This window comes from Ciona robusta, chromosome 1 (assembly GCF_009617815.1).
Source record: "Ciona robusta chromosome 1, ASM961781v2".
Classification (NCBI taxonomy): domain Eukaryota; kingdom Metazoa; phylum Chordata; class Ascidiacea; order Phlebobranchia; family Cionidae; genus Ciona; species Ciona robusta.
Window position 1 is genome coordinate 13,965,396 of NC_143235.1, and position 24,527 is coordinate 13,989,922.

The window sequence follows — 24,527 nt, forward strand, 5'->3', positions numbered from 1 at the left end:
CATTGTGGGCATATGGTGTTCTCGGGCAAGACACTTAACGATAGTTGCTCCAGCCCAGTGGTCACTAATGGGTTGTCCAAATTACCAGCCACATGGTAAAACAATCACCCACAAAGTTGTATACGTGGTAACGCAAGTGGGCACGAGGTGTATACAACATAACACTGACCTTTTCCCGGCCACGCGAGTATAAAGCAAGTTACAATTGTTAACATGATAACCTTAAGCAATGGTTGCCACTGCTACGCCAACCGCCCAACGCCGCGGAGCTGAAACGCATCGTCTTATTTCTCCTTGCGTGGAGTGACACTTTGTCAAATTATAAGCATGCCCGTTAAATGTCTTAAGAACACACACGCCCACCAAGGTAGAAAGATTGAGAACTCATAAACTCTGTGCTAGAGGCAGATGGATTAACCACTCTGCAACAGCAGTGGACAAACAATATGGTGGAACGATTCACATAACGAGTTAGCGTCAACGACGACGACACAAAACATCGTTTTACGAGACCGTCAAAATTGCAATCCCGATCATACTACAACGATGATTTTTCAACCATATAACAAATATTCAGAGTCAATCGTTTTTTCAATGCACTCGTATTCTTACCATAGATGGGTAACGTATCTATGTTCTTACTCCCATTAACGAACCAACTAACCGGGTTCCATAAACACTGATCGCTAATATACTACATTCCCCTTAATTCAACGTGATATTTAGTACCTATGTAGCTATACTGTCCTACCAACCGTACCACAACGCATAACGTAACAAGTGCCAACCTTTTTTCATTGCACCGCAAAGAAGTTGCGTATAGTTGTAAACTCTTGCACCGACTTAGTGGGTATTATTATGCTTCACTTTAACTGAATCAACGTGTTTACACGCGCGTGACAGGGCAATCGTTGTAGCACACGTGTTGTTTCATACACCTCGTGGTGCCAATAATTAAACGTCGCTTCTTGCTCTTTGCGCTTTACATGCGACTTTCTTGATCTCCCTGCATTGGACTTGCACTTCATGTAGCTTGTGCGCTTGGTGGCGCAGCATCCTGATATTGGGGAGTGAATATTAAAAATATATTTCAAAAGTAAATCTGGTTTTTAGTCGTAATACAACCGAATCAAGACTCCCCAGTTTAAAATACAAGCGACACATGTTATCTACCACTGCGTGGCGCTGTTGACATCGAAAGCCAATGAAATTTACAGAATAGAAATGAAAACGAAAAGACGAAGAACAAGTTTGTACAAATTCAGTCAAGTTACATTTAGGTGGTTAAGCAGTTAGTGTCAAGCGGCTTCGTGCACCGATAAGCATCTATTTCAAACAGTGTTTCCGTTTTAAGTATTCTTGCGGAAGTGTTGCCACGGAAATCATAAAAATGTTTTCGTGTTTATTTAGTGAATATCTGTCTCGATGGATGCTGGAAACTCGCGGAGATTAGGAAGAGGTCGAGTTGGGCTTCCCATGGCATTTTGCTTGTCACCGCTTGTTGGATAGAAATTATACGGCCGGCTTGGCTGTGTGACTGGGACCATGGATTTGTAGGTCGGTGGCGGGGTTTCGCGCGTCGAATTCCCGCATCGGTTCGCGGTATATCTCAATGTCGGTGCCGCATCGCTACCGCTGCCGCCGTTCGGCCACCCTTCTTCCGGAGCCCGGTAGATGTCGTTGTAACTCATGCTTGCCTCTCGTCCTCCACGTGGAGCAAGACGCCTTGTAACATTGTTGGGAGCATTTTCAAATCTTCCACCTTCGTTTTTATTCTCTCTCAAGGTCATTAAAGAATTCCCGAGGTATTGAGACGGGGGCGGGGGTAGGCTGCGAAAATCTCCAGGCTGGGTTCGAAACCCAGGTCGGGAAGTTGGCTCATTGCTGCAAGATGATGTTTGAAACTCCTGGAGAGGTGTAAGATGGCCGCATGTACTCAATGAAGACGGTTTCTCATTGCAAGCCAAGGTATCTTCTCTACTTGTTACTTGCGGTGCCGTATACTGCATGATTGGCATGGTGAACCCGTTGTTCATATCACCGGATCCACTCTCTGTTGTTAAGATATGCGGAACATTACAACATTTGTAAATCACTGAAATATTTTATAAATTCGGTATATCTGGCAAAGATAGAAAAGTCCAGTTCTTAGCAAAAAGTTTCAAATGATTGCTTTAATTTGGCCGGTGCCGCGATGCAGTGCTTAGCGCGCTGGCTACTCCAGGTGATGCGGTTCGAGGCTCGACGTTGCTACCATCGATATATATGTATAAACAACAAACAACTCCTAAAATTAGGTTTGTAATCACAGGAAAAATGGCTTGCTCTCTTACCATAACCAAAGACAAAAATCGCTGTTTAAATTTACCTGACACGGTTTTGTTGTTGGCTTCTTCTCTTGTTGGACTCCTATCTGTATTCTTGCGCAGTTTTCTACCCCATGTCCTATCCTGTAACATGTACCATTGTTAGCGTGTAATCTTTTCTATATATTAGTATGGGCGGAGAGATGGGACAGCAGTATTTCATTCTATTTTCTCCTCCCATTTGGTAGTAGGCAAAGAACATTTAAAGAATTATAAAACTGTATCCTCACGACTCCCATAGACCGTTGTTAATAGCTTAAAACACAATCCGAATATTTGGATATTATTACTAAAAGTGTCCTATCTTACCCCATGGTACTATATACGTCAAAATTACCTTTACGACTTCATAGAAATAATCAACTAGTTCGAGAATCGTAAGAATGCTTGCACCAATGAATAAACCCATCTGCCCCCCGATGTCACCTGCGTTTATTTGGTTGATTAAAATAACTTAACAGTGAGTACGAGGTGTATCAATACACCGTGAGTGTCTAGCGTATAAGAAGACACCCATGTTATAATTTGACAGTGAGCATGAGGTGTATGAATACACCGTGTGTGTCTGGTGTATAAGAGGAGAGCCATGTTATCACTTTAGTTTGAACATGAGCTGATGTTGCTCCCCACTTACCAAACAAACCCGGGATCTCGTACGCCACCTTCTGTTCAATAGTTTCATAGTTCAAAGCCTCAAAAAATATATTCAACTTTGCGAAATTTTTTCTGAAAATAATACTTAAATTAGAATTAAAACTAATTTAAAGTTAAGTAGCCTCTAAAAGCGCAATTAAAATGGACTTAAAATAAACTATAAAAAAGTAAAGAAAAATAACCAAAATATACTGATCAAAACTAGTTAATGTAGAAATCATTGATTATAAAATTTGTGAATTTTCTTAGTTTTTTATGTGCAATAATTTGTAATTATTTCCCTGATTTCAATTACAAATGGACTTTAATTAACATGCAGACGAATATGCATATTAAACAACGCGACAGCAAACATGACGGAAATCTCACTCACTATATTTGGACAATTCATTACGTCCGAATTTATTTGTGAGTGACAGCCCAGGTTCAAAGCTTTTAGTGGAAAATGTACTAGTGGTGTTTTAACGTCATTTTGCAGCAAAGTTATTAACATTAAGTATAGCCCGTGGCTCAGCCAATTATAGACGGCTGTTGCGCAGGTAACAAGACGTGCAGATTAATTTAAATTCTCGGTGTGGAGCCCCCACATTTACACAGGATTCAACGGATTTAAAACACATTAAAAGATCCTGGCACTCCCAGGGCTGTTTAATATTGCATGTTCAGGGAGTAGTGATGATTACTGACTCAGGATCGATACGAGACTAATGGACCGCCTTCCTACCTCACATAGTCCTCCGATACTTGGTATTTATAAGCCAAATAACTGGAAGCTTGCGTGCTCGGGAGCTGAAGCGTCGACATTTCCAGGTTGTATCTAAATTTAAAGTGATTTTATTATTTGGGGTAAATTGGTTCATGTTTTTATCCTGTTTTATCGCTCCATTTGGTAGTAAACAAAAAATACATTTACACAACTTAGAACCGTATCCGTATATATACCAATTTAAAGACGTCAGACATTTTCATGATCTCATGACGTCAGACATTTTCATGATCTCATGACGTCAGACATGGCGATGACGTCGAAATACCCATGACGTAATCACCTGATGACTTCACACGGAGTTTCACACACACACAGTTGATCGTCCGTCATCACAAGAAAGTCCAACGCTTTATCGGCGCATGTCTTGTACTCCTCTGGGGTGCAGTAACGCTCCTTACCTGTGTGGGTAAAAAACGTAGATCATGTTTAAGCAAGAACAACATAACTTTTTGGGAAATATAGTAAGGTGGGGGAAGATCGGACATCTTTAGCACATAATACCCAAATATCCTGATCATGTTTAAAACAATTAACAACGGTCTATGGAAGTCGTGAGGATACGGTTTTATATTTATTTGAATCTTCTCTGTTTACTACCAAATGGGACGAGTAAATAGAATGAAAAGGTGTCCCATCTTCCCCCACACTACTATATAATATTTCGCTATTTAATGCTTTGACCCTGATAAGAACAACCTAAATGATGTGGTTTCAACAAACATCGCCTCAGTTTCCTGATTAAGTGTTGCCGGATGGCGGACGAAACGTCGGAAATACACTATGTTTTTACATCAAATGAGCCGCTAAAAGATTAACTACATTATGCCTGGTAGCGGAAGTAACAGAATACACCGCGTTGCTTACAAGCTACCCAGTAGAAAACTTCATATTTGAACTAAACATATTTCGACATTAGTGACTAATTAGAGCAATTACAGTCAAGTGTGATCCGGGATGTAGCCCAGAATTGGCGCATTACCGAAATCACTTTGTGCATATATTTTCATTCGTAACGATTGTCATTTGTCGATAATTCTGGACTCAAGGTAAAATAAAAGAACTGCGTTACCTGGCATGTGTATCATCCTGCAGTTGCAGTGTAGATAAACGTACAATGTTTCGCATGATATTCTACAAGCAGAGATGCTGTAGTTTGGAAAATGATAATGTTCCGATTTATCGAATCCGTTCCTACATTTTCCCCACGGGTTCGGTAGAAATGTGATCTGTAAATTGAAAATCGAAGTTACAGTTGCCCACTTGTGTGTTTTTATCTGTCTTTGTAAATATTTTTTTGTTTACTACCGAATGGGAGGAAAAGAGCTTGGAAACATGGACCCTGCTGTACTCATGTCATGACGTAGGTATAATACACGTTTTACAAATTCTAATTTTAAGAACACTTCCATAACCAGCTACTACTTAAAGCAGACCACAACCTATATCCAATGATTACGGCGCCGAAACAGCGGCAGTGAGCTTCGAACTCAGAAGCTCCGAGTTATATTTAGACAAACTCAACATCTCACCCTCTGTTCCTGCGTCGAAACCAGGGTCTGAAATCCGGGAGAAATGCCGAATCCGAGCTCATGGATGAATGGGGGTTCAGATTGAACATGAATTTGAACTTTGAACCCAGCTTCGATTGTAATTTCATCTGAAAACAACAACATTTACTTTTGAAATAGTTAAGTTCCATGCCGTTAGGGGATTGGTGTAATCAAGAAAGGATTTTAGCGAGAACCCATCAAAATGTTGTTCCGGAAGTATTTAAACACATTGAGTTTACCGCAACGGCGTTCTGGTAGTTCCTAAATATTAAAGCCAGATTGCAATTAATTTAATTGCTTTGTTATTGTTATCCGAATTAACTCTATAGTTCTGAAAGATCCGGTCTTCCATAGGGTTACAATAGTCAATGAGTAAATACAACTTATTTGGGAGCAACGGCATGCGTATATGTCGCAATGATAGCCACGTGGAACCTCGTACCCGAATCGCTCCAGAACAGCGCGCTATAACCACCGTGCCACGGCACCACATAAATGGATTATGAGTCGGGCTTACAAATTCGCTGTTATGGAAGCGCGTCAAGGAAATGAGCCAACTATGGCTAAAAAATCTCCGTCTCATGGCGTGACACGCTGCGGAGTCTCACTCACGGAAAATATAAACATGCATTAGTTGTTTATCACCTGTTTCCTTCCACACGGGCATGTACTCGTTCTGTTGAGTATCAAGCAGAAGTTCCAGTCCGTTGTCGACTCCGCCTTTCAAAGTTTTAAGCGGTGGTTGTTTCACTCCAGAGTTGAATGTGTAACATTTCCCATACCTCGTGTACACCTATTTTATATGTAGGTTAAATGATATCATTAATCCAGTGATATCGGTATGTGCGTTACATCATTACAAATTGAACTTCATCAGTATAAAAACACAGTTTTTATATTTTACAGGGTTTTTATATTTTACAGATGTTTTTGCCTTTGCTTGTATATAGTGTAACCCTTTCAAAACATTTTATAAAAAAAAACGTTTAAAGTCGTCGTTATAACATACATACAGATAAAAATACTGTAGTTTTGGTATGCATTTTTTTAAACTAAATTGGGATTTCAATTTTGAATAATAATTAGCATTCTAGAATGCCAATATTATGACGAAACTGAGACCATTGTTCCGTCAAACGGCTCACATAACCAAGTAAATTTGATTGGTGAACTTTCACAGCAGTATTATCTACACAGGAAACGCAATTAATTTTAATTGGAAAACCGGCTTAGAAAAGAAAGCATCTTTTGTACTTGAACTCAAAAAGTAATTAAGTCAGTCGATACAATACTTGTGCGCTACGGCCACCGGTTTTATTAAAAGCTTATTAAAAAGAATAAGGTTTAAAGACATAGTTTCAGAGTAACTAGAAAAGGTCATACAATGCCTATTGATTGAATCGTTTTCCGTTGCGGTTTGTTGTTTAACTTAAACGGCGCGAAACGAAATGTTTATGTAGGGCGTTTATACTATCACTATATATGCTTTGGTTTATGTATGAATATTTATGTATAGTTTTTTTTGTTAATAAGGAAGAAAATTCGGTAGCTGTCTAGATTCGAACACACCATCACACAATTTCATGAAGAAAGTTTATTTCAAAATGCTCAAAACAATTAAAAGAAATAAAAGCAATGTGTCCAAACTCTTACCTCCGACCAGTCGTTCATGTTTGTGCAATTAATTCCTCTATATTTGCACATTTTAACCATGCCTTCAACTTTGTAACCAGTACGGTTGTAAAACTCAAACATACTGAAGTCCTGTTTAGTTGGCTGGTAGTCGTTATTTTGCTCCAAGATGGGTCGTATCTTATCCAATACATATGGCCACGTTTTGTTGTCCCGATAACCACTGAAAAATATAAAAGTCCATTAAAATACGATAACGAAGATTATATGTATAAAGTGTGGGTCTTGTTTTACACAATTAACAAATTATTTTAAAGTTGTAAAGATACGGTTCTATAATCTTTGAATGTTTTTTTGCCACCAAATAGGACGAGAAAAAAATTAAAATATGTCCCATCCTACCCCAACCCGCTATATATTAAACCCACTGCGAGTTGGTTTGGTCTAAAAATAGTAAGCACATACACACAGAGGTATAAATGGATTGTAACTACACCCGCCATTTTACTGCAAAGCAATATTAAAAAATGATTGAACGAGTAATCAAAATAGATTGAACAGGCGACTGTCTCTAATTTTAATATAAAACTAATTAGCAAAGCTAAAGTTTAATTTTAGACAAGTTCAAATTTAGAAGCGTTTAAGAGAAAATTAATTGGCGCAATCCCAAAAAAATGACTAAACCGCTGTTGAATATTTAAAGGCGATCCGATATAGCGGGAAAACTTGACGTTTTAAGCTCAGACAATACACGGAAAGTGATTGGGCAAATAGGGTGATCCAAGTCACGTTTATTATACCAGATTAAACTTTATACGTCTCTGTGCAATATAGGATTCGTGATAGTTAAGGATCTGTATTGATTAGCCATGTCGCTATTAAAGTCTAACAGGAGCGTTTTAATACTGTGTGTAACATAATATGTATGGGCCAACACATAAGCAGGTAGTTACACATACGTATATCAAACACATTACAAAACCTAACAAATAAATATAGTAAGGTGGGGGGAGATGGGACACCTTTTAATTCTATTTTTCTTGTCCCGTTTGGTAGTAAACAAAGAAAATTCAAATAATTTTAAACCGTATCATCACGACTCCCGCAGACCGTTGTTAATTGTTTTAAACACGATCTGGATATTTGGATATTATATGCCAAAGGTGTCCCGTCTTCCCCCTACCCTAATATATTGAAAACAACACAAATTTAAGACTTACCTCGGCTTTAAATTGTACTGATTATCAAATATATCAAACATATATTGCCCAGCGTAGTAATAATCATCGGTTGTTATAGCAGAGAGTCGAAAGGAATTCATGTTACATATTGTGAGAGCTGGGAAGTTAATTTCGCTTGCTTCTTCTTCGTCTAACTTAGTAACATGGGGGTGGGAACGATAATAGATGAATCGGTCGTATGCCTAAAAATGTAATGTAAATTAATATACAAATAAATGAATAAATATGTACCTTTATGTGGCGTGGTAACGACATTTGTTATAACAACGAGTGTCCCGTTTATCACAACCCGTGCCCGGTGATTTTAAGTTACCATAAATGTAACTTTGTGGGTGATGATGTTTTTTCATACCCACTGGATGCTGGCCAGCAATGTATAAAGTAGCTCATGATACACCACATGTTTAATTTCTATTACTCTATTCTCATCATAGTTATTATAAAAATAACCCGGTGGTGTATATAATATCGACGCAATACCAATAACGCTGTATTATTACATTCATGGCATCGTATAAAGTAAACTTTGACCGTCTGGTGTAACTTAGTATCGATTTTCATCAGTCTGGCCTGCCTGATGCGGCCTTGCTATTAGACAGTGATCAATTACTATGCCTAGTCATGCTAAGGGGTCCAAAATTATTGTGTTGTTTTTATGTTTACCTAATGACTTAATTTTAGCAGATAGAAATAGGGTTACTGTCTATAAAAATAATCTCATCGTTTTTTAAGTGTTCTGTAAGTGTAGAAATATTTTATCAAAAGTTAGAATGAAGACACAATTTAATAAGTGTCTTAAATATTCACTCATGGGTTGTCTAAATTGTGAGTCATACAAAATAAATGATCACCCACAAAGTCATATAGTACTGTGGGGTAAGATGGGACACCTTTAATACATAATATCCAAATACCCCGATCGTGTTTTAAACAATTTACAACGGTCTCTATGGGAATCGTGAGAATACGGTTTTACAATTCTTTGATTGCTCTTTGTTCACTATACCAAATAGAACGAGAAAATATAATAAATAGGTGTCCTATCTTCCCCCACCCTACTATATACCTGGCAACTCATGTTCTACAATAAAGATATGCCGTTTGATATGGGTGACGACCTTGACGGGGAGGGAGGCAAGCAGAGTTGGCCAATTACCATGTTTTGCCTTTACTTTCCGCATGTTTGTTATTTACATGCTACTTATACTATTTTACTGTAACGTTTTCAAAACAAAGTTATGTGATATCAAAATATTACCTGAACAAGGAATAAAGATAGCGACGAGAAGAAGGCAACTGCCCACAGTGCCCGGCGCAATGTAAATTTTCCATCAGTAAAAATATGGCTGATACCATGGAATGTTGAATTGGATGCAAAAAATACAAAATCCGATGGTTTTAGTGGTCTTTCTTCATTTTCCTGTAAAATATAAGTTTTAGTTCACGACTGATTATTTGGTGTATTTTATTGTGTTTGTTTTGTGGGATAGGTTCTAAAATCTAAAAAGCGTGGCACGCCGGCAAAGGACCGGAGGTTTTTACGATTATCCAACTTTTGGCATATATGAAATAAACCACGAGTGCAATTTTATATCCACATTATTATAATGTTCTACAAATAGAACGATTATATACCTGCTAAAATAACACGCATACCTCTTTTCTGTTGTTCGGCATATCATCTACAACGTGTTCGTTTCTTAGGTCGTTTGTGTTTTGCTTTTTATCGACTGGCGAAAGCTCTACCGATTCCGGGTGTGTGGACATCGTTAAACTGTATCTATTGCTGTGCCTTGCTTCTGGCATTCCGGTTTCGGAATAGCGATTTCCGGAGGCGTAACTTAACATGCTATGGGGTGCTGATCGTGACGTCACAAACCTTTCGTTGTCGTTAGGTTGTATCATCATAAAACGCACTGTTACGTGTCACAGAGCAGGTAAACCACCTAAACCAATGCAAACTTTGTATATTTTACAACTCCTTTTTTTATCTATTTTCGCCTGCAAACATTAAAACTGCAATATTATCTAACATTATTGCATTTCCACATACTTTTTCCTTATTATAGACCAAAAACTAAACTTGCCAAACTGAATAATACGTTAGGACTTTAAAAAACTCTTGAAACTACCGTTGTTATGTTATCTTATACTGTAGAGCTAAAACTCTGCTTTGCATGTGAAAGTTGCTATATGAAAAGAGAGCGTAAGGCAGAGGTGCTGTCTCAGTATTGATTACTCTCTTCTAGCGTACGAAAAACTAATGAAGGACGGAAAATATTCTTTTTATCCTCGCCGGTTCGATGAACAAATTACACACAACGGTTATTCCTGGATAGATGGAATGAGTTGTGAAATAAAAAGACCTAAAATGAACAATAACGACTTTATTTAAAACTTTGTTACCAATTTTTTTGGTTTAGTTTTTAACAATTTATTGAATGTTACTACTGCTAACATCGCTTTATTACTCGAAGAACTTTTTTAACTTGTACAACAGCGTATTTATGTTTAGTACTATGGGGTAAGATAGAAACCGTTAGCACGTAATATCCCAAGAGAATAAAAATATAGACCATCTTACCCCAACCTACTACAAAAAAGATCACTTAATTAATTTTAGCATTTTTTATTTTAGAACACGTTTTAGTTATCCGCACACTTCCACTCTCATAAATAAACTTTAAACTAACTTTATTCTATTCCTAAAATAACTTTCGACTTTCTGTACTTTGATTATTTGCTCATTTTAAAACTCGGTTTTAGTATTGCAACAAACATTCTGAATTATATTTAAAAATAGACGAATAATGGCATGGCCTACTCAATACACGGCCTAGGAATACACCGAAACTGCTCAGAAAATAGGAGGCCTATTGACGCGAATAATGCCCATTATAATACATTGTTACGTCACGGTTTTATGAATGGATTTTGCTGTCTGGCTGTAGGTTTTGCATCAAATAACAGTTTATTTACCATTCCCGGTTAAATTACCTTATTTTTCGGGTTATTTTGTCAACATCTTATATTTTTTATAAATCTTTAAGCATGACTGAACAGATAGGAGTTACTTTTAAGTTTTAACCACGTGCGGCATACAAGTAAGTTTTACCGACAGTTTAGTTTGGCTCAGTCGCTGAGTGAAAATAGTATTTGGCTTAAAACAGAAGTTTTTTAAGACAGCCTATGCATATCTAGCAAAACAACACCGCAGTAACAACAAGTAAGTTAATTGATATGTCCGTTGCGGACTTTTAAAACCGGTCCTTAAAAACAATATGAATATAGGATATTGGATAAACACAAGCATCAGCCTTTTGTCTCAAAGTGCTTATGCCTTGATCTGTCCTGCTGCTCATAACTCATTTTCTACCTGAGGTTTTTTTTGTTAAAGCAGGACAGAGGCTCTTCCTCAAGGTCAAAAAATGGGTCATACACCACATCATAAATTAAGACTGTTTAATACAAACAAACTCACGATAGCCTCCCTTCGTACTTAAGTGTTGTGTCTAACTTTAGACCTTTGTCGCTGTTTAAATTTGACTAGTCTTCCTTCCTGAAGATCTTCTTGCCACTTCTTCATGATCATAACATGCACAGATGGTACCCTTATCCAAATATTTTTATCCAACTACGGAACACCTATTGACCATGCTTAAATAGCTTGCTTAATAATTCTGGTGGCTTACAAATTAATCTAAATAAAATTATAAAGGTGTGCTGCATTATAAAACTTGCCAAATGCCTGTCTACTAAATTAAATATAATCAAAACGTAGGTTTTCTGTGTTGGTAAACTGAATCTGATTGCTCGTCTCTCTTTATGCTTAATAATCTGATATTTATATACTAATAAACCTTTTGCGCTGCTTTATATGTCTGGTATGATTTTAACTAAACAAGAAAATATCCCGGCGACACGTTCTGTGATAAACTGTAAGTTAAAACAACCTAGAACTGGTATTGAACCTACCAACAACTGCAAACTGCATTCAAAATGAAGAAAATCCATTCATAAAACCGTGACGTAACAATGTATTATAATGGGCATTATTCGCGTCAATAGGCCTCTTATTTTCGGAGCAGTTTCGGTGTATTCCTAGGCCGTGTATTGAGTAGGCCATGATAATGGTAATTTAGACTAATTGTTTTGCTTGGTTTTTATCTGTTACGTCTTCGTAGCCTTTGGCCCTAACATACATATGCTCGAAATCTATTCTAGAACCCAAACTCCAGAACGAAAAGCGACCGCCGCGTACGCGCGAGACCGCACAATGATACAACAATGGGTTGGACAACGGTATGACCATTTCTAGAACACCCAACGAATTCTGGACTTGCATGAGAAATCTTTCGCCTTTAGTTAATGAAGTAACCCCCAAAGGGGATTCGCGACGCGTAGCATAGAATATGAACAACGATCGATCATCAGTCAACTAGTATAATAGGGGTATAAATAGTCAGGGGAATTGTACGGCCATACCCCGGGTATGGAACTAAAAAGTCATTGTTGTTAACAAGACGTCTTTATTTTTAGAAATAATTACTGATTATTCCTTAATTAAGGCATAGGTTTGAGTGACATATGGCTTACACTGATATAGAGTCAAGGTGAGGTTTTAAAATTATTGTTTTTATAAAAAATACTACTTCATATATTTCATTTTATGTTGAGTTTTACTTTTTAATAAATTTTGTTTTCCAGACATTTTGTATACATTATGCGTTTAATAAACGTCATTTGTTGTAAATCCCCTTATTTTCGTTGCATTTTTAATAGGTTCAAAAAGATACATAAAAAATATGTTATGTTTAATTATAGAATCTATAATTTTTTTTTTATAAAACTTCTAACCATACAGTAAGTGAGCCTATTTTAAAGGACTAAAACCATACTAAAAAAATGTGTGTGTCTGTGTCTCTTTATGTGTCTTTCATTATTTTAAGCATAAATTACAAGTCCATTAAATCCTACTTTTACATTTTAATTAAGAATCCGTAAATGCTTCACTGCATGCTCATTAATCAGGGCTGTTTATTGCGCCTTGGGGAAGACACTTATGTTCGCATCACGACTTTTAAATGTGAAAGCCGACAGCCTGTCGATTTGCTAAATGGCTCGTGCCCATTTGATGCACCGCGCAGCAGAGCTGTGATGATAGGTGTAAGATCTTTATGTTTATACCGATATACGGAACGTTTTTGTTTAGTTAAAAACACACTGTTGTTGTGGCAAAATAATATACCTTACTTTCTTGTTATTTAAAGTTATAATAGTTACAGTTTATGCTTACTTTATGTCGAGTTATGACATACTGGGTGCCATTTTATCATACTATACTTAAGTGACTTCAACTGAAGTGACTTCAGTGTACTATGATTTTATACGCCAGACACACATGTGGTATTGATACACCTCGTGCTTAATTTCGAGTTATAAAACGGGGGCTTGTTATAGACCAGACACACGGTACGTAACAGTGCAAAAGCAATAAATAATATTTTCCAGTAATATGAAATCCGAGCGATGTTAAAACGCAAGTTACCCGGACCTATATACCGACATATCCACATTATTTCACGTCTAGTAAAGTTACATTTTTCTCATAGATATCAACGAATACATTTCTACCAGCCCGCATAAAACACCACAAGTACATTCTTTCCATTAGCACGTCGCTATGTCTTTACATAACCGCAACGCATGATCTAAAATCGATGATGAACTTCAAACTTACGAATTCTGCATTAATTTAGATGGACGGATGTCGCTTTGCGTCACTTCCGGAACAAGGCAGCATGGGTAATTTAAACGGTTTTCGTAATTTATTGTTTTTTTAAATTTCAAACGATTCGTTAACATTTTATAAAACAAAATTTTTAAAATAGGCGCTAAATCAGACGGTATTTTCAGGATTTTTCCTAATTGGTTACCATTAAGGTAGGCGATTCATTATACATTAATTTGGGCACGTTTACCTAAATTGATAAACTTTAATAAATGCTCTAAACTGCTGACGTAAAATAATTCTTTCGAAACCGGTGATATTTTGAGAGAAGGTCGTTTCGGCAAAATTATCGAAGGAACCAAGAATCTGTACTTCGAACACGTCATTGACTCGCGGGGATAATTCTTAGAAGGCAGCGAATGAATATTTAATGAACGCCAGATTTCGCGCACCGCGGAGCTTTGCGTAGATCCGCTGTGACGTCACAACGTCATCCTTGTAGAGCCCGACATATGGTTAAACAAGAAAACGTAAACTCGCTTCGGATATTTTAAGCAACTTTTCTAATTAATGGATTCTATCGTGGACTGTGCGGTTTTCCATGTTCTTATGCGTTGTGTAATACGTTGGGTGAAAATTTCCAATGTAAAGTCTTATTAAGTCCCCTATTTCAAGTTACTACTTTAACTAATGCATTATCGTGAACCATGTGGAATTTTGATTCTGTTTTAAGTTAGGGGAAATTCTCTCAAATATTTCGTTTTCAAGAAAAAATTCTCGCCTGAAAATCGCCTGATTAGTTCTAAAGCCATCTTGAAACGACGACAAAGTTGAAGTGAAGCGGAAAAATAAGGATTGGAACCTCCAGTGGTTGTCTTGCTACTAACTAACTGTGAGCAGATGAATGATGTTGGTTAATACCTTAATTAAGTTACATATATGGTAATTCGTCAGCGGGTGTATGAATACGCTTGTAATACAACGACTGTCGTTTTTCAGCCACGCGAGGATAAAGCAAGTTGAATGAACGAATAAATAAATTTAAGTTAGATTTTATTCATTCATTCGATATTATTTATTAAGTTCATGATGAATGAAGTTTGCATGAACAGTAGGCCAGGATTTTGCATTTTGGTAAAACACTAATTGACTGTAGATTGAGATTCAAACATGCTATTTGTTACTGCGGCTACCATGCATAATATAAATACTCTTGGTATAGTAGGGTGGGGGAAGATGGGACACCTTTAGCACATAATATCCAAATATTCTGATCGTGTTTTAAACAATTTACAACGGTTTATTGGAGTCGTGAGGATGTGGTTTTATATTTCTTTGAATATTCTTTGTTTACTACCAAATGGGACGAGAAAATAGAATGAGAAGGTGTCCCATCTTCCCCCACTCTACTATATAAAAAAATCTGGTGTATTTCCGACGGTTGGTCTGCCAGATGATAGTCGAAAATACACTACGGAGCTAAAACAAGAATTATAGAGATATCGCTAGTAGGCCGTGGCTAAAATGGTCATTAAGTATTTGCGTTTTTTGAACTTGATAAATTTCTCTAAGACAAAATTGACTTAATTCGTCCTGACAGTCTTTATTTATAAGTAATAAACCCACATTGTGACGACATAATGGCTGATCTGTTCTACCACGGTATATAGACACTTGCATATTTTATGACGTGTTAAAGGGCATTGTGACGATCAATAAAGAAATCTATATATATTAGGCGAAATCAAAAAATAGAAATATTTTTGAGAATTTTTAGAAAAAGGTGCTGGCACATATACATACTAAAATATAATCACCCACAAAGTTACGTGGTAACTTGTAAGTGGACACGAGATTTATGAAACAGAACATCCTTATTGTTGTCGTTGCCCGCCACGCGAAGATAAATAAGTGAAGCCGTTTTTTGTATAAAAAACAACCCGCATTAGAGTAATCATAAGCATTTAGGGCAATGAACCAACTCTGGCCGAAATCCAACTTCGATTACACATCACATGGTAGGACCATCCATTACAGAAACATTAAAACCAACAACACTATATCCTTCACGCAACCTTAAAAACCGCACGCATTGCTCTTTACCGCCAACTCACGGTTTTAATTTTACCAAAAAAATGCACAGACATCGTTTTAAGAAAAAAATGTTGTTTTTTTTCTGTTAAATTAAATGTTTAGATTAAACCTCATTACGCGCAACGCCCTGGTAGGCAAATTACGATCCCTAATAAATAAAGTTAATTTTATAAATTACCGGTTTTAACCCGAACGAACCGCTTACACAAAAGCGACTAAACTTTAATGCGATTTCCTTGTCTGCCAGTCTGTTCAGGCCTTCATGCGCTAAAATTAGACAACGCCGGCAAGAGGCCTTGTAGCGTTGCATAGACGGGACGTGCTTTATTTAATACATTCTTATAAAACAGATCATCGATTTATAATGCTCGTGTTATGTTGTGGGTACAATGGGCAGCAAGTGACTATAGGCCAAAAATTAAATGATTTGAGTAAAAGTATAAAATTTGGCAAAACTTTAAAAAACAAAAATAGTTACTGGATTATGGTTATTTTTCCGAACATTTTTAGTCGTTAACTCTGGCATATAGTTGCCTTTTTCTATGCAAAGCGTAAATAAAAAGTGAAACGGTTTTAGTTGTTTTTAATGGCGAGCTTTATAAAAATAAAAAGTTTCAATATTAATGTAATGAAGAATGTGTTTGAAAGTCAAATCTATACATAACAGACTTGCATGAAATAACAAGTCGAAGCCACCCAAAAAAGGCCAGTAGGCTATTAAGTTTCATTCGTAATGAACAATATTAGCTTCTTCTGCATAATAAGCAGCGGTTTGTGACATTGTGTCTGTTATGTTTGATTTTTAACAACATTTTTTAACTTTTTTGCTTTTTTTGACTTTTTGATTTTTTAATTAAAATGTCTAAAATATTATAAAATACTTCGCAACTTACAGTAGTAAAGTTGTCAGCGTTACAAAATCTTCCTCTATAATTACAAGCAAGCAGAAAATCTGACAAATTATGCCCGACACGTTCGTAGAATTCTTTCATGCTAAATGTTCCTCGTGGGCTGTTGAGATATAAGACAACTATTAATTTTGAGTGTAGAGTTAACTTAATAGATAAGGTTTTACAGCTTGAGTTGGCAGTTATTTTTGTTGTTTCTAATCTAGTATAAAAAACTTTGAATATTTAAAAAAATAATTGACAATAATTTTTTGTGGCCGATCTGGTATGAAAAAGGAAAGTTTGTCTATCATCTAAAGTTTTGTCTATCATCTATAGCAAGACTTAATAATAGAAAGACCATTCCTTTCTCTTGTGAAAAGCTATTACAGGAGTTCAACAAAAAAAAAAAGAACAAAATATGGACGAAAAAGATCTGTAATACACTAGACGTGCCCAATGACGAACAGTATAGAGAGTAGAGTGTCAGTTCGATTTATAATTCGCTTCGTTGCAATAACGTCAACCCATGGGTCTTATATTGGAGGCAAATGAGTTAACCTGTTTTTCTAATTAAAGTGACAGCTAATCGATGCTACCTAACCCATAACACACATTGGTTAAAATTAAACCCATGAAGACGAAATTTGTTCTGCAATCAATCATTTGCCGCATGTTTTCATTTAAAATGACGGAAACTTGAACGTTGGATGTTTAAAAAATTTAAAGTCTGGCGCTCTGGCACAATGGTATTGCAGCATAAAGCACAAGCAAGCAACTTAACGTTTTTGCCCCATCCCAGTGGTCACTCGTGGGTTGTCCAAGTTATCAGCCATGTTGTACACAGTGATTAAATCACTTGCTTCTAGGCGAGAGGGTAATGGTTCGAAGCTCGACACTACCATTGTTTTGTACAACAGACTTACTGGCAATTGCTTCAACCCAGAGGTTAGGCCCACAAAATTACACATAGGGTAATTCGTTATCTGGCACGAGGTGTATGGAACAGAAAACTCGTGTTATATAACCGCTGCCTTTGCCCCGCTATACACGCGGGTACCAAAATACGATAATGGTTTAGGTGGCAGTTTATATGGCACAAACTTTTAAAAATTGAGATGTGTTGAAACTAATGGCATACGCCAGGGGGATATGTGGAAATAATTATTTAGGCCAGGGGTGTTTATCCTTACCTGAAGTTTTTGAAGTATGTTATGTCCTCGATTCTCTTCTTTAAAGCTCGCATTTGCGGTTGCAGTCTTTCATCTATGCTGTCGATATTATCGTAGAAAGATGGTTTTATCAAGCTGTCGTTTTTGTCGAGAAATCCGAGAAGTTCACCTAAAATTATAATTATTTTTAACTGTTGGTATTGTAACTTGCTCTACCCCGACGTGATCGGAAAACAACAACAGTCTTTATACCACGGGGTTTCTCATACACCTTCTGCCAGCTAACGAGTTGCCATGTATGTTATACTTTGTGAGTAAATATTATTATATTTATATATGTGGCTGATAATTTGGAATATACCATAAGGAAACATGATTTATTTCATACACTTCGTGCCAACTTACGAGATACCACGTATGTAACTTTATTGGTAATATTTTTTTGCATTGCTGACAATTAGACAACCAATTAGTGAGCACTTGGTTGGAAATTCCTAACCATAGAAAATATGGCTTTAAGTACCCAAGATTTATAAATACTGAGATGTGAAAAATTAATGTTATCCGGCAGGGGATGTGTGAAAATGATATAGGGCAGTGCTCTTCAACCTTTTTTGGGTTGGTCAACCCCTAAATTTGTTGCGACAAACTCATGCACCCCTGATTGTTTTAACGTAAAACTCATGACGTTTCGCGATTACCAGTGATACAAGATATAGAATTCATATAAAAAAAAAACTGTAGGAAAGGGGCTAAGTTTGTTAAAAATGTTCAAAACTGAATATTATTGCTGAAAATTGTTGAAGTTTGTGATGCACCCTTGTATACCCTTTTGTTCTGGTGTACACCTGGCATATTTTGGTGCACCCTGCACCGTGCACACCGGTTGAAGAGCACTGGTATAGGGCACGCTTAAAGGGTAGTATAGGTGTTAAACTAATGCGGTTGGACAGCGATCTATAAGGAATATAATGGAACAGGCGAAGGATGTACGATAAATAAAAGCAAAGGGCAAGTGTATAAAGATAGCAAGGGCTAACATATAGAAGGGTGGGAGAATATGGAACACCTTCAGCACATAATATTCAAACATCCTGATCGTGTTTTAACAGTTACCAACGGTTTATGGGAGTTGTAAGAATATGGTTTTAAAAATCTTTGATTGTTCTTTGTTTAGTGCAAAACAAGACAAGAAAATAGAATGAAAAGGTGTCCCATATTTCTCCAGCCTATTTATATTATATATAAAGATTCGGAATGTCAGAGTAAGAAGTTTGTCCGCTGCAGAAAAACTTCGAAACTGACAGAAAATCAATGTTGCCTAAATTTTTAATCGTTTCCGCAAGAGAGAATTCTTTTCTTTTCGCTTCAGAAACTCGAATGATTTGTTTTGAACATTTTTACCAAAATTCCATTAAAATTGCAACAGGTGGAAAATTTAAATCTACTACTGATAGACTGATAAAGAGGTACGACTCAATACTGCCACCATGCGAGTTAAAATTGGTTTACACTTTTTGCAGTGAGCATAAAGTGTATGAATACGCCATATTTGTCTGGTGTATAAGAAGACACCAATGTTATAACTCGATCACCATAGCATAAAAAACAAACCACTTCAACATAAAATTCAAACCAAGTCAAACTGTTCACTCACCCACGTGGTACATATCATTCTTCGTTATCTTTGAGAATTGAAATTCGTTGAGGTTACAAATGGTGACGGCAGGAAACGTAAGGTTCCCTGCTGCTACTTCATCCAACCTTGTGACGTGTGGGTAGCTGAGATAATAGATTGCTCGATTCGAACTCTGAGTGAAAAGATAAGAGTAATTTAAGTCAGTTGTTCTTAAATGTTTTGGCTCAAGACACACTTGAGAAATTTATTTTTTAGAGGTACAAGGTTGGGTGTAACTACGGTTAGAATGACTTTACTAGCGCTAAGGAGCAATGGCGCTGGACTGGGCGAACACACCCATTAAAGGAACACAATATTTGTATTGGTGAATAAGGCTAACATATATAGTGCAGTGTGAGAAGACAGAACATCTTTATTTCATAATATCCAAATATCTGATCGTGTTTAAAACGGTCTATATGAGTTGTAAAGATATAGTTTCATCATCTTTGAATGTGTTTTATCTACTATGAAATGGGATGAGAAAATAGAATAAAAGGTTCCATCTTCCCCTTCCACTATCCTACAGTTTAAGTATAAAGCCTCACCTGGTAAAGTAAGATGCTTAAACTTGTAAGGAAAGCTACAGTCCATGCGAATCTTCTTAGAGATGAATGATGTAATGCGAATATATGGTTGAACCCATGCAGGGTAGAAGATGACGAGAACACGTGGATGTTGGAAGGTTTCATGGATTCCAGGTCCGACGACATCGATGATGACGTATAACTGACGTCATCGGCGACTGTGACGTCATCAGAGTGCACGACGCAGTTTTCAACGGGCTCGAAGTGAGCTGAGAGTGACGAAACTCTGACGTCACGATTATGAATTGAGTGCATTGTGACGTGTGATGACGTAACGCTTAGTGACGTCAAAAGGCTACAAAACCTACTTTTACTAAGAACAGTGTTTTACTTATTTGATACTGTGGAGTAAGATTGATACTGTTAGCACGTAGTATCACACATTTCCTAATAGTATTTTTACCAATTAACAACGCTATTATAGTGGTATTGTCCGGCGCCGTGGTATAGTGGTTAGCGCGCCTGCTTGTAACTCAGAGGTAATGGGTTCAAGGCTCGTCGCTGCTACCATTGTGGGCGTATGTGTCCTTGGGCAAGACACTTAACGACAATTGCTACAACCCAGTGGTCACTAATGGGTTGTCCAAATTATCAGCCATACATAAAAAAATGAAAAAATCCAAAAAAAATAATCACCCACAAAGTAACATACATGGAGACTCGTAAGCTGGCACGAGGTGTTAAACCCGTGTGATGACGACTGTCGTTTTCCGGCCACGCGAGGATAAAGTAAGTTACATTCTTCTTCTTCATTCTTACCCACAAAGTAACATACATGGTAACTGGTAAGCTGGCACGAGGTGTTAAACCCGTGTGATAACGACTGTCGTTTTCCGGCCACGCGAGGATAAAGTAAGTTACATTCATTCATTCATTCATAGGAGTCGTGAGGATACGGTTTTATAAATCTGGGAATAAAACTTATCAAATAAGGCGATAAAAGACAGTGAAAACATAGACCATCTTACTCTAATCTACTAATACCTACAGTTGCATGGGGTCTCTATATTAAAGCAATCGATATGCGAGATCTATATACGAAGACAGGATAATTAGAAATGAATGAACGTGGGTGTTAAATTATGTTATAGAAGAGCTATATTGGAATACTGGCAAATATATACACTTTGGGTGGATCATATTCACTGTCGAGTTTTTATACACATTAAGCTCACTGTCGAATTAAAACATATAGGAAACTTTTTATATACACTATAGGAGTATAGGCACACATTGTGTAGTCATACACCTCGTGCTTACTGTCAAGTTATAACTTGCGTGCCTTCCTATACACCAGACACACATGGTGTATTTATACACCTTATGCTCACTGTCAAGTTATAACATTGGTGTCTTCTTATACACTAGGCACACTTAATGTATTCGTATGTTTTGCACGTGACCCTATAATCTAACGGTTCAATGATAGTTAATGTTAAAAAAACTGATGTTCATTGGCATAAAATAAATAAACCGCATTTTAAACTATAACATGTTAATATAATCACTTGAATAATAGTTTCAATATATAAACTAATCGATTCTATTTATAAATTATCTCATGGGACGTCATAACGATATAAAAGCGCTTTAAAATTTAAATTTTTATCTCGCAAAAATTATTGAGAATATTTATACTGAATCTAAATTGCTTTACGAAATCGCATGAATAATAATACGGTGGAGGAAGAAATGAAAAAATGAATATATGAATGAGGTAATAAAATGAGATATAAATGATTAAAAAGGTAAGTGAATGAATAAATGAATGTATAATAGGGTGGGGGGAGATATGGGACACCTGTTCATTCTATTTTCTCTTCCAATTTGGTAGTAAGCAAAAAACATTCGAAGAATTATAAAACCGTAACCTTACGACTTCCATAGACTGTTGGTAATTGTTTAAAACACGATCAAGATATTGGGATATTATGTGCTAAACGTGTCCCATCATCCCCCACCCTACTATAACTTATATTTACCTAGGTAACTTGTATAAAAACACAAGGACATTTATTGTTTTTAGACATCAATACTTCAAAACATACATAAACTCTTAAAGAGTTCTTAAACCTAAAACTAAATATTGTAGGCTGGGTTGGATGGGTTAAGGGGTGACACAGTTAGAGGGTAAAATTCTGCTACCATTCTGAGCGTGTGTGTCCTTGGGCAAGACACTTTTACGGTGAATATGCATATTGTGTGCAAGGTCAAAGAATTGTTACCGTTACAAGGAACTACATTAAATAAACTTGTTGTTCGATTACCTTATCAAAGGTTGTGTATAGTTGTGGAAGATGGGCTTCTATTTTCTTGTATCATTTGGTAATAAACAAAGAACATTCAAAGAATTATGAAACTGTATTCTCAGGACGCCGATAGACCGTTTTTAATTGTTTAAAACACGATCGGGGCAATTCGGGTACTATTTGCGAAAGGTGTCCCGTCTTTCCCCACCCTACTTTGTTAAACAATATGCGAAAGAAAAGAAATTGCCAGCAAAACAACAATCGTTAACAAGCAAAGTTTAAAATAAACGAAAATACCATTGTTTACAAATCTAGTTTAAATTTTCTCTCTAAGTAATATAACACACAAAAGGCGCGAACACCAACCATATGGACCTCACAAATTAATTTTAATCGATTGATAATTCGTCACGCCTTGGTCGCCTTCGCGCTGACCAAGTTTAAAAATTTTCATGATCTGGATTGGCGGGGCAGAAATAACAACATGCGGAGCCACTGATGTAGTATTACTTAGAAAATCGCAAATCGTATACGCTTTACTTAGTTTTGTTGCAACCCTGGCATGGAATTAGTTTAACGCATGCGCTGTATTGTAGGGTCAAGGTCAATGTAACCTACAGTACAGAACCTATATTCTTGTAACGTAGCGTTGTACGTTATTTTGTAGACCTTTAGATAGCGGTATGCGATGCGATACATTGCTTCACTTACAATTTATTAGAAAACAAACACGATTAAGAAATATATAATATTATATGCTAACGGAATCCATCTTACCCCACAGTATAATATTCAAAAGTAACTTCTACAGCGGCCAATAGCGTAAGCATTCTACCTATTTAAAGATCCAAACGTAACCTGACATCCATATATATATATATACCTAACAACTTAACACATGATTTTATCAATATAATACAGATTGTATATAGTTTTGGACCAAATATTGTTACGTATATTGCCCTATTGTACAGGCAGACAATATGTATGGCAGATATAGGGTATTCGAAACCTTTAACATAACTTGACTGCATTTAGAGTAAGACAAAATTAAGAACACTCATTCATTCTCTTTTCAATCACATTTGTTAATAAACAACAACATATTTAATTAAATAACCGACAACAAAAAGCGTTGTAAATTGTTAAAAACACGACCGGGGAACATGGAAGATATATGGGCTGACGGTATACCATCTTACCCCACTGTACTATATACATAATGTGTTAGACCTGGAACAGTTATAAAGCTTCAAAGAGCCGTTCTCCTTACATCGCATATTCCTAACTTTACTGCTGTTTCATGACCAAAAACCCAGGTGAACACACAGGGTTACATACGTGGTAACTCGTAAGCGGCACGAGGTGTATGAAACAGAACACCCGTGTTATAACGACTGGTGTTGCCCCGCCATGCGGGAAAAAACAAGATGCATTCATTTATTCACTTCGTTCTACTACTAAGTTCTACTATAAAACCATGGTACACGGATATGACGTCAGTATGCTTCTATAATACACACTTAGTTCTGCTGTAATAAAATAAATATCAGTATCAAGTCAGAACAATACATGCTTTCATTCTAACGCCCTAACCTGCCACACTGACTTAAACTTCTCCACCACGCAGAGTTTTCATTCTAACGCCCTAACCTGCCGCCCTTACTTAAAACTTCTCCACACTACTAACCACGCAGAGTTTACAAGTGTCGAGTCCAAACCGGCAGATTCTATTTTGGCGCTTTGAAATAGTAATCAATATGGAACGAGTTCTGCATTGCCTCGCGCTTCACAATTGTCGAGTAATGATTACACTGCGCCCAATAATTGTTCGCAACAAGGTCTCAAGAATCGAACTTTTTGGCCTCACAGCTTGCCCTGATTCCCCGCGCTTGCCTAATGAAATCCCGACTGTCA

At 36.8% G+C, this 24,527-nt stretch overlaps 1 protein-coding gene across 2 annotated transcripts; it reads right to left on the reverse strand.

Moving 5' to 3' along the window:
* Window positions 1-1,143: 1,143 nt before the first annotated feature.
* Window positions 1,144-20,775, reverse strand: LOC149743546 (acid-sensing ion channel 1C-like). Of its 2 annotated transcripts, none has more exons than XM_089894125.1 (13): window positions 20,323-20,775; window positions 19,754-19,907; window positions 18,118-18,265; window positions 16,931-17,048; window positions 5,985-6,132; window positions 5,319-5,446; window positions 4,859-5,015; window positions 4,070-4,187; window positions 3,745-3,837; window positions 3,001-3,092; window positions 2,704-2,792; window positions 2,369-2,450; window positions 1,144-2,053 (listed from the first exon to the last, which is right to left on the reverse strand). In XM_089894125.1, the coding sequence occupies exons 1-13, from the start codon at window positions 20,614-20,616 to the stop codon at window positions 1,407-1,409; spliced, it is 2,268 nt and encodes a 755-aa protein (XP_089750251.1). In that variant the 5' UTR covers window positions 20,617-20,775; the 3' UTR covers window positions 1,144-1,406. The 2 variants fall into 2 exon arrangements, with proteins under 2 accessions (XP_089750251.1, XP_089750243.1); XM_089894117.1 differs by lacking the exons at window positions 16,931-17,048; window positions 18,118-18,265; window positions 19,754-19,907; window positions 20,323-20,775 and adding exons at window positions 6,993-7,194; window positions 8,192-8,394; window positions 9,471-9,632; window positions 9,869-11,173.
* Window positions 20,776-24,527: the final 3,752 nt, after the last annotated feature.

What these genes read in the sequence shown, in the direction of transcription:
- LOC149743546 (XM_089894117.1), bottom strand. Translation starts at nt 10,120, where the DNA reads ATGATGATACAACCTAACGACAACGAAAGGTTTGTGACGTCACGATCA. An exon ending in CAGTACAATTTAAAGCCGAG is followed by an intron (nt 7,195 to 8,191) that starts GTAAGTCTTAAA and finishes TATATTTTTCAG; the next exon opens with TGGTTATCGGGACAACAAAA. An exon ending in CAACAACAAAACCGTGTCAG is followed by an intron (nt 2,054 to 2,368) that starts GTAAATTTAAAC and finishes TCTTAACAACAG; the next exon opens with AGAGTGGATCCGGTGATATG.